General features: G+C 40.2%; 1 protein-coding gene across 8 annotated transcripts in view; it reads right to left on the bottom strand.

Moving 5' to 3' along the window:
- Positions 1-1133: 1133 nt before the first annotated feature.
- Positions 1134-13840, bottom strand: part of LOC122993732 (receptor-type tyrosine-protein phosphatase mu-like) — a 160945-nt gene continuing 148238 nt past the window's right edge. For 6 of the 8 annotated variants that reach the window (XM_044368128.1, XM_044368130.1, XM_044368133.1 and 3 more), the window contains 9 exons: positions 12359-12513; positions 11474-11609; positions 9327-9476; positions 8756-8929; positions 7355-7486; positions 5236-5361; positions 3391-3554; positions 2964-3099; positions 1134-2072 (listed from right to left, as the gene is read on the bottom strand). In XM_044368128.1, coding sequence (XP_044224063.1) covers positions 2019-2072; positions 2964-3099; positions 3391-3554; positions 5236-5361; positions 7355-7486; positions 8756-8929; positions 9327-9476; positions 11474-11609; positions 12359-12513 — 1227 coding nt within the window. In that variant the 3' untranslated portion in view covers positions 1134-2018. The remainder of the gene's footprint in view (positions 2073-2963; positions 3100-3390; positions 3555-5235; positions 5362-7354; positions 7487-8755; positions 8930-9326; positions 9477-11473; positions 11610-12358; positions 12514-13840) is intronic. The other 2 variants (XM_044368129.1, XM_044368131.1) reach the window with 2 other exon arrangements.

Genomic DNA, 13840 nt, shown 5'->3' with positions numbered 1-13840 from the left:
GGAGAGAACTGTTCGTATGCTGGTCAGAAAGACAAATAAAAATCCCCATTTGACTGCAAAAAACCTGCAGGAAGATTTAACAGACTCGGCAGCGATGCTTGCACAAACAAGACCTTCATGGAAGAGTCAGTAGAAGAAAACCTTACCTGTGTCCTGATCATAAAATCCACCGGCAGAAGTTTGCAATTGAACATCTACAGAAGCCTGATACATTTTGGAATCAATTGCTGCGGACTGATGAAGTTAAAACTCTTTGGCCACAATCAGTAAAGGTATGTTTGGAGAGAAAAAGGAGCAGCATTTCATGAAAAGAACACCTTGCCAACTGGTAAGCATGGGGGTGGATCTATCATGCTTTGGTGTTGTGTTGCAGCCAGAGGCACAGGAAACATTGCAAGGGTGGAGGGAAGAAAGGATTCCACTAAATACCAGCAAACATCACACTGTCTGTAAAAAAGCTGTAGCTGAAAAGAGGAAGGCTTCTACAACAGGATAATGATCCTAAACATACCTCGAAATCCAGACTGGAATACCTCAAGAGACGCAAAATGAAGGTTTGAGAACAGCCCTCACAGTCCCCTGACTTAAGCCTAACTGAATCTGTAGGTAGATCTCACATTTACAACTTTCAAAACTGCCACTGTATTCATCAGTGGTCTTCAGTTATACTGTATGTTAGGATAATAAAGATGGTATTCAAATTATTTTACAAATAGATTTAGTTAGTTTTAAAGAATATTTGTTGAATGAATTTGAAATCAAAGTTCTCCCAGTCAGAACAGTCACAATATCGGACCATGATTTCACAACATCTCTAGTTTAATTAAAGTAAACTCTCATGGTGGCTTTGCAGTTCAAATACTGCAAATCTCTCCTACTGCAAGTTTTAGCGAGACCAACGAGTGATGCGTTGTGATAATGTGACTGGCATAATGCCAAAATATGTTATTTATTATCATTATTTAACAGGTTGAAACATAAACAGAACCAAATTCTAACAATGCTTTCATTCAACATCTTAGATCATATACTGTACGGTAAGGGAGTGACTGTGTTATACCTCATCTCTCCAGCAGATGTCCCCCTAATGTCGTCTTTCCCAGCTCCACTCAAAAAGAAAGAGATACATAATACAATATTGTAGATACATTTATATAATATCTTTTTTCTTTACAATGGAACTGATCTGTCATACAGATGACCAAAAGAAAGCACACAATACAGTCAATAAACCAAACCTATACATAACATATGATTGTCACTTACTGCGAGTCACAAAAAAAGTACATACTGTGAATAAATAATCTACAGAAATCTGTACAATATGCACAACAAGAATTCAATGGAAGTGCAAATAAAGCTTTGGATCCCTGTACAGGAAATAAGGTAAGCAGATGTAGACTGTGCCAGCTGCCCCCAGCATACAGTATGAAGCAATAATCATCTAGAAGTCATAGATTTACAGGACATTTAGTAACATTTAGCTTTGAGCGCCTGCATTTAGTGACTTTTAATCATGAGCTGAGCAAAAAACAGAAATCGGAGAGAATAAAATGAACACATTACATTATGTACAGTGTATCGTATTCCACGGAAAACTGGACGGTATTTAATGCTTGTCGTCCAATGAGGATCAAGGCAACAACCACGGGACTACAGGCGGCTGAGAGAGAGATAGAGACGGAGGGAAAGAGGGATCCAGAGAGGAGGCAACTCACTGCAGAGGAAAGAAAAAAAAAGCTCTTTGTGCTCCTGCTGGCTTCCTTAGCCGGTACTGACAGAAACAGGCTGTGATATTGAACACTGTACAACTCTGCCTACCTTTCCCATTTAGACCAACTGAAGACCAGAAGAAAAAGAAGAAGAGAGCTGGTCAAAGGAGCTGCATGTATGGTTGTGTGTCTACCTTGTTCCTGTCGGGTCGGTGACACACACACTTAGCACAATGCACACATGTGAGCTGTAGTCTTCTGTAATGTCCCAAACTTTAAGTCTCTGGTGGGTACAGTAGCTCCGAGTTACCCAGAGTTCAAGTACTCCAGCGCCACTTCGTAACAAAACTTGTACTGGTCCTAGGAGACAAGGTGAAACAGACAACACATTAGAGAGATGTACATATTGGATTAACCTGGTCGGGACCCTAATGAGCAGCTGGGCCCCTATTAACCTATTAATTGTATACAGTATTCCTATGCTGGAATATCATACAGCCCCAGGGGGTAATGTGACCCAACACAAATATGAACCATGAAAACATAAAGGAAACTGAAATCGTAAAGGTGACAAAAGACCCCTTTTAAATACAGGACCCTACTGAAGCAAGACCCACCTTATGGCCCTTCAGTAGTGCACATTTCCATATTACCAAAGTTAGCACAAAACATTTATAGACAGTGAAGGCTTTGATAATCCAGGCTTGGAGATACATAGACTAATAAGAAATCATAAAGAATCAACTGACTTTGGCTAATTATTAGCATAACAGGATTTTTGAAGACTTTCAGATACCTTTTATAAAAGTATTTTACAATAGAGAGTAAAAAGGAAATGAAGGGGGGATGGCATTCAACACAGACTTCAATTACATGGTCAACATTTTAAACCCATAGACCACCAGGATGCCCCACAGATAACTTTTTAATGATAATTTCGGTTGAATTTCTTCAAGAGGTGGAACAAAAATGATTTCTTATCAATATTAAATTAAATATTATGAAGGGAATCAAATGCTCAAGTTAGATAGGATACCATATTGATAAAACATAAGATTTTAATAAGTAAAATAGTCAAATACTATTGCTAATGTTTCTTTGAACTGATGTAAACTGATCACTAGATGGTTTGGGCAACAACATCATGATTAGGTAACTTACTGACCACAAGAAAGTAGAATTAAGTGACGTTTAAATATCATTTGGTAAAAGTGTTTGAAAAAAGTGTTCAGCGGCTTCAGGGCTCCTCACCAGTAAGTCCACCATATTGGGTTTATTGTTCCTCAGTGTTTTGACAGCATGGAAAACATCCACAGATCGCTGGTGTTGAAGCATCTCACACACAATGCTGATGGCACAGAATGTCCCACTGCGACCGCCTCCATTCCTATAGATGTCACACAGCAGCCAAGTGTTAGAACATGAAATATAACATATATATATGTATATATATATATATATATATAATATAATATATATGTATAATTTAAGCATGTTAAATAAAATGTAGTTTTGATAGAGAAACTTTAGGGTTCATAATGAAGCTCCCAGTGGGCTTAGTAGTTTCAGTTTTTTTTTTTTTGATGCAGTAAAGCTCTTCAGTCAGTAGATGGAGATGTTTCATCTTTAATGCTAGCACTGAATCAACCTCTCTGCACTGAGTGTTGAGGAAACTTACAGACAGTGGACCACAGTGCGTCCCTCGCCCCCGTCGTACTCCTCCTGCCACTTGTCCACCTGTCGAATCAGTTTGAGGAAGGAGCGTTTGGACATGGGCGTGTCTCTGTACATGGGCCAGCCCAGGAACTGGAACTGCTGCACCATCCGGTAGCCGTCCTGTGGCTGGAGGGGAAGGACACACCAGTTATCCCAGGTTAACAGGCGGGGGGGAGAGTTAATCGCTGCTGTGCAAAGATGCAATCAGACTGTAAAGATGCAGGGCTAAGCTAAGCCTCAATGGCAGCAAGTAGGACAAGAGATGGATAAGGGCAAGAGGAGTCATTGGCGAGATGAGTGTGCTGATAGACGGGTTGATAGATGAGCACAGTTACTGCTGGAGACAGATAGTTAAGCAATCTAAGATACAGACACTCTAAATCACACTCAGACATATTGATCAATAACACTTGTCAGTGATCATGTGTGATTAGATTGTATTCCACTTGGTGCCTCTGTCGGCCAGAGGCTGTTATAACACGTTAATATGAGGCGCGATTATTGACAACCCCGGGCAGACAGTTGGGGTAAGAAGCTTACGCAGGTGACTGCAGGTGACTCCGGCGTCTGTACAGAGATGTGTGGTAGCTCAAAGTTTAAAAGGGTCAGTTCACTCAAATTAGAGACCGTACGAAAGTGATCAGTGTGGGGGAAAAGGGTAAGAAAAGGGGGGGAGGGTGGTGTATGTTCGAAAATTTGCCCAAAGGAGAGTTTTCTCATCCCAGAATTTTATCTTCATGCATTCTCAGGAGAAAATATTGTGATGCTCAAATCCATCAGCAACAAGCTGTTATAGGCCTAACTGTTTAGCAGCTCTTGCTATGCTATGCCACAAATATATTATTTTGAGATATAGGAGGGAAGGTATTGCATTTTTTTTCTATGTCAGGTGTAGCTTCCAAAGAAAATATTAATAACACTGTGGAGGGCCTTACCCCAATACCCCAATAATTTTTGCATAGTCCTTTACCATATTGTCTAACCTACGTGTGATGGTATCCACTTATGCAGATTTAGTGTTAATTGAGATATTATTCTGTAAGATTTCTTCCTCCTCTCCAACACAATTCAGGTGAAAGAATTCTGTTTGTGTTGCTCACAGCAATGAAAATAAAAATTAAGGTGGAATTTTTTTCTGACTCTTTTCTAATTTTTTTTTTTTTTTGTGAAATACTGGATACTTTGATCACCTTTTTGCCCCCAAAAGTCATTAAAATAAAGACTTAATCTGAGAGGGAAAAATTACTCCTTTGGTTGAACTGCTCCATCAGAACAGAATGGACATACCTGTAGTTTGGGGTCACAAGTAGTCACTGCTTAATTTTAGGGGGTATAGATCCCAAAACCTACACAATTAAAATCAAACCTATTTACACAGCTAGATATGACTTATTGTAAATGAGAAAATGTGTTTCCTTGTAATTTGGGTGAACTGACCCTTTAAGACAGACACATGTTCTACCAAAAAAGTGTTGATTGAAGGAACAGTCAGATAGTTCAACTTGGTTTCTACCTTTTTTATCTATGTGTGAACATTTCTCAAGCTGCCTGAAAGACATGTGACTCAGGAAATCACACCTTGGTCCAATCACTGGTGCTGTGCAGTTAAAGAATGACTCTGCCTCTGCACAGCTTGACAGAACAGGCCAGAGAAGGAGTGGGACGTGTGAGGTGTGCAGTCACAGAATGAACACTGCACTGCAGAAAAACTACATGTGAACTTACTCACATAAATGTATTTTTTGTTCTTTTGCCCTAAAAAAAAAAAAAGATTTTCTGTTTGTATGACCCTCCTGTGTGACCGTACCCGCGCTGCATTGTAGATCCGAAATATTCTGCTGATGATGTCCTCCTCTAAGTCCGCGGAGACGAACTCCACTTGGATAGGTCCGTGGCGGTGGACTCCGTTTTCTGGCCAGTACTGTGGGCACAACTAAAAAAAAATATGCACGGACACACACACACATACATTCACACACAGAGAAATGCAGGTACACAAACACACACACACATACACAGGCATAAAAAAAGAAAAACACACAAAGAAAACAAAGAAAAAGAAGAAGATTCATTAGTTTTGGAATAAAAACCCTGCTGACTGAAGCCAGTGAAAAGGTTTTTAACTTCTTACACATACTGTAGAGTACTGTTAAGAGAGGTTTATGTAGGATTAAACAGTTTGAGAACATGAATGATAAGGAACGAAAGGCAGAGACATAGAAGGTGAATAAATTCTAAGTGCTTTCTTTAGAAAAAAATGTGAATTGCCCCTTCAGTGGAGAACATTCACACAAAAGCGAGAATACGTTTTTGACAGAAAGAACACTAAACACAGATGTAAGATGTAAGAGAGCCTTCTCATCATCGACTGACCCGTAGTTCAGCAAATCAAAAAGAAATTCCTCAGAAACTTCGGCTAATTGCTCTTAGCTCTTCAGAAAAAACACACACACAGACTTATTTTTCAGGCTCTTATTTTTTAGGCTTCCTCTTTGTGAGGAAAAATGTAATCACAAGATGAGTTGATTCAAAGACTGGTTGATGGATACATAATTAATTGACAACTATTTTTTACTACTGATTAATCATTTGATTCAATTATCAAGCGAAAATGCTCCCAAAAGAGCTGTTTTGAGATTTTCAAATGTACTGTAAATTGAATACTTTTGGATTTTAAAGTGTTGGGCAGTTATTTGGAGATGTGACCTTGGGATTTGGGTAACTTGTGATGGGAATTTTTCACTCTATTTTGTGACATTTTACAAATTAAACAATTAGTCAGTTAACTGAAAATGTATATATACATCAATTTAAATAAAAATATAGCAATAGTTGTAGGTATTAATAAGCAGTCATTGATAAACAGTGTTACTGACTCCTTTGATATAGTGTTCAAAAGTACAGAGGGAGAAATAAACCCCTGGGACAGCCTCGTAAGAACCTCAAAATCTCCCCTATTTCTGCTCCTCAGGAGAGAAAGCTTAGTTAAGAACATGCACCTGCAGAGCACACCACCGTCCTCGCAGCAGTAAATCAGACTAGTGGAAGCGCACAAATACACAGATGGACAGATTCTACACAGGCAGACATGCCTCCATGCAGAGACACACAGACATGAACAAACAAGAAAAAAAGAAGACTACCTGAGAAGAATGTAAATACACAAACGGGCCTGAGTATGCACTCTCACGCACTGCATACACAGATGGACTCACTTTCTTTCTCTTACACACAAAAGAGCACAAACACATATACAGTCTGTGTGGCAGGAAAACCACCATGTTCTAGCTTCCTTTGAGAGCCTGTCAAAACTTGACAAATTTAACAGATGCAAAAATAAAGATGCTGATGGAGAAACATGGTGAACCTCCATCTCCCTCGCTTCCATCCACACATCCCCTTCCTCCCTTCCCACCTGTGCTGCCTCCTTGGCTGGCTGACTGGCTGGCTACAGTGAGAATATTGAATGAAAGGCCTTTTCTATCCAGCCAGTCAGCCAGTCAGTCAGTCACCTAGGGAAAGGGGATTTGGATGGGGAGAGCAGCCTGGCTTCAGGCTTTGATCCCCGGGTGTTATGACAGAGCCTCGGGCTGAGAAATCTGGAGAGTCTCTTCCACAGGCCTGTCTCTCCATCTACCTGCGCTTTCATGCCAAGTCCTCTTCCACTCTGCAGCATCTGCCTCATTTCAAACATATTCTGTGTACGCATATATATGTGTTTGCCAGCACAGATACATCCCTGGGTTCATATTGGAAGAAAACAAGAAAAAAACAATCTTTTTCTAAATCCAGTTCCCACCGATGAAAGGTGCTGCTTCATCTGTCATCTATTTGTGAGTGCACTTCTTGCGATATCCTTTGTGTATTATATTGTGTGCTGTTTGTACAGTATGTGTGTTTGTGCACACGTATCAGGTCGGGTTTACCTGGGCTGGGTCTACGTCGTTGAGCATTACTATGGACGTGCAGTGGTAGTCCAGCACCAATCTCCAGAAGTCCTTCACTGTGTTTGGCAGTGGGTGCTGGGTCACTATGAATGCAGAAGGCTGCTTGTAACTCTGAAGGAGAAAGAGGAGAATAGAAGGAGAAGAAGCAAGAGAACAAGATGAAAATCCACCGCTGAATATAACTCGTTCTTATTGTATAGCACAGAATAATGAATAATAAATAAAGGATAAACCTATGACCATTTTAAAAATGACCTCCATCCTTTAACCTGCTTTTCACTGAGTGTTGTTTTTCTAATGGAGATTCCATGTCTAGGGAGATTATATTAGGACACTGCACTTTTAATGTGGTTTCTGGCTCCCAAAGGTAGCCAGTGGACACTGAGGCAACGCTGCACCTGAAAGGTCACCTGTGCAATCCGGGCAAGAGCCAAAAAGTCCATCACAAGACACGTGCATTATTGTCAAGCTGTTCTTTGTTAGGTCCACCCTGAATAAATTTAACACTTTTGCATTGTGTTTTGGTGCCTTTTGGTTATTGCAGATCGACAGACAGATATCTGATTGATCACAGATAATATGATGTCACCTTAAGACAGCTGTTTTTATGTATTTTGGGGTCCAAGTCCAATCAAGTCAGAACAAATCCAACTCAACACTTACGTAAGTCCTTAAGAGCTGGTCAACGTCAAGTCACAAGTTTGCAAAAGCAGATTTGTTCAAGTCAAAGTCAAGATGCAAGCCTTTCAGCTTACCATTCACTTACAAGCCATTTGAACATTTCGCTTTCATGTGTTTGTAATATAGCTGAGACCAAGTGGAGTATTTAAGGTGTGTGGCTATTCAAGGTCTGCCTATTTTTTGAATTGGTTTATCTGATTTTATGAGGTAAAAACCTGAGACTCAATGTTCCTTGCTTTCAGTTAATGTATTAAGTCAAGTCAATTATCTGACCAGCTGTTTTTTTTACGTCCCGCTCTAGTCAAAGTATCAACTCTACAGCACTGCATTAAGATATTTCCAGCTGAGCAACCATGGATTTTGAGTGCAGTGATCTATTTTCAGGTATTTAAAAATTCAAAGTTAACATTAGCAATGTTATTTTTAACTTTCAGAGCACATGGTGCAGACCAGCGGGCAAAATACCTGCTTTAACATTATTAACAAGAAAAGCAACATGTTGGAGTGTTTCATTTCACAAGGAAAGGAGCAGTTGTCTCCTGCCTTGTGACTCAGTGTTACTTTACCACTTTAAAATTACAGTAATGCATTTAGCAAGAATTCCAATAATGCTGGAATGCTCCTTTAAGCCACTCTGTATTGGAAACCCAGGAAATGCGCCTACAAGTTTACATGTTCTTGTCTGTGTTTGACTCTTACATCCATGAGGGCAGCGTTGATGTAATTGGAGCTCTCCCCGTCGATGGTGATCAGGAAGGGGAGGCAACGGTCTGGAGGCAGGACGTCCATGCAGCGATTTTTCTCGTGGTTCCTGGGCAGCAGGGCGATGCTGCAGTCCTCCACCCGCAGCGTGGGAGTCACCATATTCAAAGTCTGTAAGGTTGAAGCGGAATTGCACACTTTAATACTGATGCAGGAAGGTAGGCACTAGAGTGTGCTAATTATCTCCCAATATGGTAATTAACAATGCAATTCTCTAATCAGCTACATTAGCGATAGCTCTGACTCCCCTGTTGCGACTGTGATGAAACTTAGGGGGACAATACCTCTCATATAACACTGATTGGTCCGAGGAGGGGTGCTGCTGTTATAGATTAATGCAAGGTGATAGATTTGCTACTGATTGGCCCAGGAGGGGGAATGTGCCATTCATCAAGAGACAACATGTTTACTGTTGTTTTGAACTTGCCCTGCACTTGAGTAAATGCTTTATTAATGATTTACATACACTGTTTTTTTTATTTGTCTTATTATATTAAAAACTCCTTACTCTGAACTCCTCCTTAATGGGGCTGGAGTTGGTCTGCGGGTCCAGGCGGTTCATATCATAGTAGACAGAGCGGAGCTGACTGGCAGGAATGGTGGTGTCGCCACACAGACATGCCTCCAAAATGGCATCATGGATGAAGACATACTGCTCCTGCAAAAAACAGCATCCTCATTGCGGATCTATCAAACTCCTAAGACTCATGACAACAGACAACATTTGCAGAAAACAGCCATGAGACAGATTTTTTTTTTTAATTTTACCAGCAGCAGCAGAAATGCATGAGCCAGTGTTCTCTGAGTTTTTGCTAGAAGAATTCAATGACCTTTTCACGACCTTACCATGATTATTCTCTACCCCTCAGGCTGTTTCTATGACTAATATTTGTCATTGTCTATGTTTAAAGGTTACATTACATATTTTTGCATTTTTTGGTAAATAGCTGATTTTATTCCCAGAATAAACTCTGAATTCAATGACATTTTAAACAACCTTAAAAATGTTTAGAGGCCTGGAAGAAGGTATTTTCTTCAATGCTTTGACCTTTTCACGTTGTCCATGATCCTATCAACCTGGGTGGCCTGAGCAAGGTGTAGATTTCATCATCATTATTGGCATGATTACGGCATGGTATAAGGTTGAGGTCAACAAAAACAACCGCTCTTGTCCTTAATGTCATGCAGAGAGAACCAGGAAATCGTCACACGTTTCCTCCTCCTCATGTCAGTCAGTCAAGCAGTCGACATGGTGACACAGCTTGAGGCTTGATGTAAATCTATTCTGAAGTGACATTTTCAGCTGACACTTCCTTGTCACTTCGGACCAAAATCCGCACACATGCACAGGGGTCACTGATTTACAGATTTACAGAGAAACATGTGTTGCCATTTGTTAAGTCTTGTGCAGAATGTGAACTGTTGACCTGAGAGTTTGACTAGCTCAGGCTGGATTGGAGGGTTGTTGGCAATTCGGCACTCAAACCAAAATCCACAAATTGATAGATCTTATCTGAGTTCATAAAGTATAAACAACGACAAAGCTTTTCACTTCCACAGACAGATTAAACCACGTTGCAGAGTTAGTGTCTGGCTGGGGGCTAAGGAGCTGTGCCAATGAACATGAACACCTGCGAGGGAAAACATACACATACACACACTCTGAAGGTCACTGAACTTGAGGAGAGTGACGCGGGGTGAACAACATTTGGTCTCCAGTTACTCAAATCCCAATTCGGACGTCAACGATGAAACATTTGCCCATTAAGTCCAATGATGCCTGTGATTTAAAGGGAATTACGGTGAAATGATGCATTCAACGAGACTATGGACACCTCCAGATGGCCGGTGTTCAGGAAAGCGCAAAGTCCTTCGATAGCCCACACTGGCATAAAGCTGGAGGATGAGCCAGGGATGTTTTCAGCTATCAATATGAGCTAAATGCTCTCAGTTACAAGCCTCTAAACCCTTTTATTATAACAAGTATTGCCAAACACGTGAGCTTAGCACCCTGGGAAATAGTTAGGGTGTGTGCTCCAATAAATGCCTTTTTGTGAGAAATGATTATCACAAATGTAGAGGTGGGATGAATGACGATACCACATCGTGTATAATAAAAACTGCTTCCTGCTGTAGTCATAAATATGTCTGCTGTAACTATAAACACCATTGATCTGACATTTCAAGCAGGTTAAAACAAGCGCTGAAGAGCACTCGCTTTACAGTCATCAGACAGAGGTCAATTACCGACACTTGAAATGGCACTTGAAAGTGACAGGCTACAAAAAATTAAAACTAATTATGCTGCATTTTCAGGGAAAATAGGCATCATAAGTCACTGCCAAAATTGTTAAAAACCTTTACTGACTCACTTATGCTGCAGAATTATTGACAAATGTCAGGTAATGATTTATTCTTCCCCACAACATAACATGTTTGTAAAAGAGTTCCTTCCTTGGTATTAATTGTGAGCATTTGTTATGGAGCACCAGAGAAGTGGGGCTTATGCTTAGAATTACTTTCTGATTCTAGTTAATCCACTTTTGATAGCAACAGCCTGTCAAGCTGCATCCTCACTCCTCCATATTTTACTGATGAGTCTCTGCTGGCATGCCCAGCTCTGCTGAAGCCAGTGTGAGACCAGATTTACCGTACCTCAGTCTGGACCATGTTGACCCTCCGTGAGCGCAGCTCCCTCACGCAGTTGTAAATGTCCACCACACCCTCTCGCTCTGCCATGTCCAGCATGATGTCGATGACGATGAAGCAGCCTGTCCGACCGGCCCCGGCACTGCAGACAAACGTACAGATCAGAAACCTCAGAGTTACAATAGAAAGTGCTGCTTTTATTCAGTGGAGTAAGAAAGTTAAAGTTTGACATTTAAAGTATAGAATAATGCAACTTTGTTTGTCTTTGATATTTCTGCCTAAATACAACGAAGGTGAATGTAATTGTCATTTGTGGTGTTAACAGCAATAAAAATGTATATTTAACAACATGCCCTTTCAGAATTGGTTTCCCTGTCGCTCTGGATAATCCACAGACTTGCAACACTTTTCATAGGGACTATTTCATTGGTAGACAGTAGTTACAAACTCTTCTCAGACAAGGATATCTAAAACCTCATGGCTAGATACAACACAAGGTAAAATGATCATAGTCTTTTTGTAATTTAGGTGAACCTTTAAGGACACATGCACTTTGAATGACCAAAGGATTTTTTTTAACACAGACGATGAGACAAACATGTCAGTCTAACACTGGAAAAATAATGTTGTCCTCTGTATTCTGTGGTTTGATCACTTTACATTCTGATTTGCCTCCAAAATATTGGCTATGGCGTATAGTCTTGCATAGCTCCACTCTTCAGGATGCTGAGCGCTGCTGGTTTACAATCTACAGACTGAATACAACTGTGGAGAATACTATTAACTACTTGGTAAGACAAATATACACTGTATAACAAGTATACACTGACTGGGTAGACAGTGTAGAAGCACAAGTATGAAACAGAGTGGTCAGTTCAAGTGCACACCAACCTGCAGTGAATCACCATGGGCCCAGCATTGGTTAGGGTCTTGGACTTGACTCTCCTAATAAACCCCAGCAGGCCTGTGGCGTGATAGGGCACACCGTGGTCCGGCCAGCCCGTGAAGTGAAACTGTCGGATCTCTCGGATCTCATGAGCCCCTCTCTGGGGAACAAAGTCATCATGTTAAACACACAGAGCACAGCAGAAGATGGCAGGGATGTGGTACAACGACAGAGGATACTGTGTACAGACAATGTGAGAGGTCCTTCGAAAGCAAATACAGAGTTGGATTGAATACAAACAGACACAGACACAGACACTTCATGGACAAAGTAGAGAAGGGGTTGAGCAAAGCTTCCATTATCTAACAGCAAACGATGCCCAAGGCCGCTGTGGCCTTATTTCTTTCTGTAGCCCTTCTCAGTAATGCCTGGTCCTTTCAGGCACACAGGATTACTGTATATGTTACATTATCTGGGCACTGTGGATTTAACATTGGTATTCATTTTTGCAGTTATATCACGTTGGAATATTTAGTTTTACTTTATTCTATGTGTGGACTCATTGACCGTTGCTTTGGGTTATACTGTCACTTGTTACAGTATAACCCAAAGCAACAACTCTTTAAATATGACTATAAATACCTAATAATACCTAAATTATGAACTGCTTGTTCTTCAGTATTATTTACGTAATATTTGTAGTTGCAGGAACTTAATGGTTGGAGAGGGTCTCAATGAGTTCCACTGGGAAAGCTTTCATTAGATAAAGTGCACAGCACATGCTATCTTTCCTTAGCAAATGTGTTGGGGGTTAATGTACTGCTGTGAAATGCATTAGTAATGATTACACTTGTCTCTGTTTATATGCTCTATGTCATTGAGAGTTGTTACTATTTAAACATACTATGTGTAGAATTGTATTATTTATAGCACCCTTCAAATTATTCTAATGGTATAATGTTTGTAGAAAAATCAAACAGTAAAAAGTCTTTGTGTTTCAGACATTTAATCTCAGTGTCACCATGTCATACCCTCAGGGTGGGGGGTGTGGGATGCATGGGGTGTGTAGGGTGCATCTGTAGCACAACCAATCAATTACAATACAAATGCAAATTCTACAAAAAAATACTTTAAAATGTGCATGTTACATAAAAAATGTTTCAGTTGTTATTCTTTTGCAGTATATTTTCTTAAAAAAAAAGAGAGAAGTGCAAAAATTATGGAGCATGTCCAGCAGGGCTGAACTAATTGTTGCTAGTTGAAAAAAGTTGAGATAAGTGGAATTCAAAAAATTTTATGAATACGACTGACAACACACCTGGCAGCACAAGTCATTTCCATTAAGACCTTAATGGAGTTCTTTTAAAATAAAGGGTGACATGAGGTGACATTAAGTTGGTTTTGAAAACATGGTTTCAAATTTTAAGTATTTCTCAATAACATTAAATATTCATGACTAAATAAGCAACAATCAAAGTTCAGAAAAC

The sequence above is a fragment of the Thunnus albacares genome, chromosome 12, assembly GCF_914725855.1.
Source record: "Thunnus albacares chromosome 12, fThuAlb1.1, whole genome shotgun sequence".
NCBI classification, from domain to species: Eukaryota; Metazoa; Chordata; class Actinopteri; order Scombriformes; family Scombridae; genus Thunnus; species Thunnus albacares.
The sequence above is the reverse complement of the archived record's forward strand: the minus strand, read 5'-3'. Positions and strand labels throughout refer to the sequence as shown.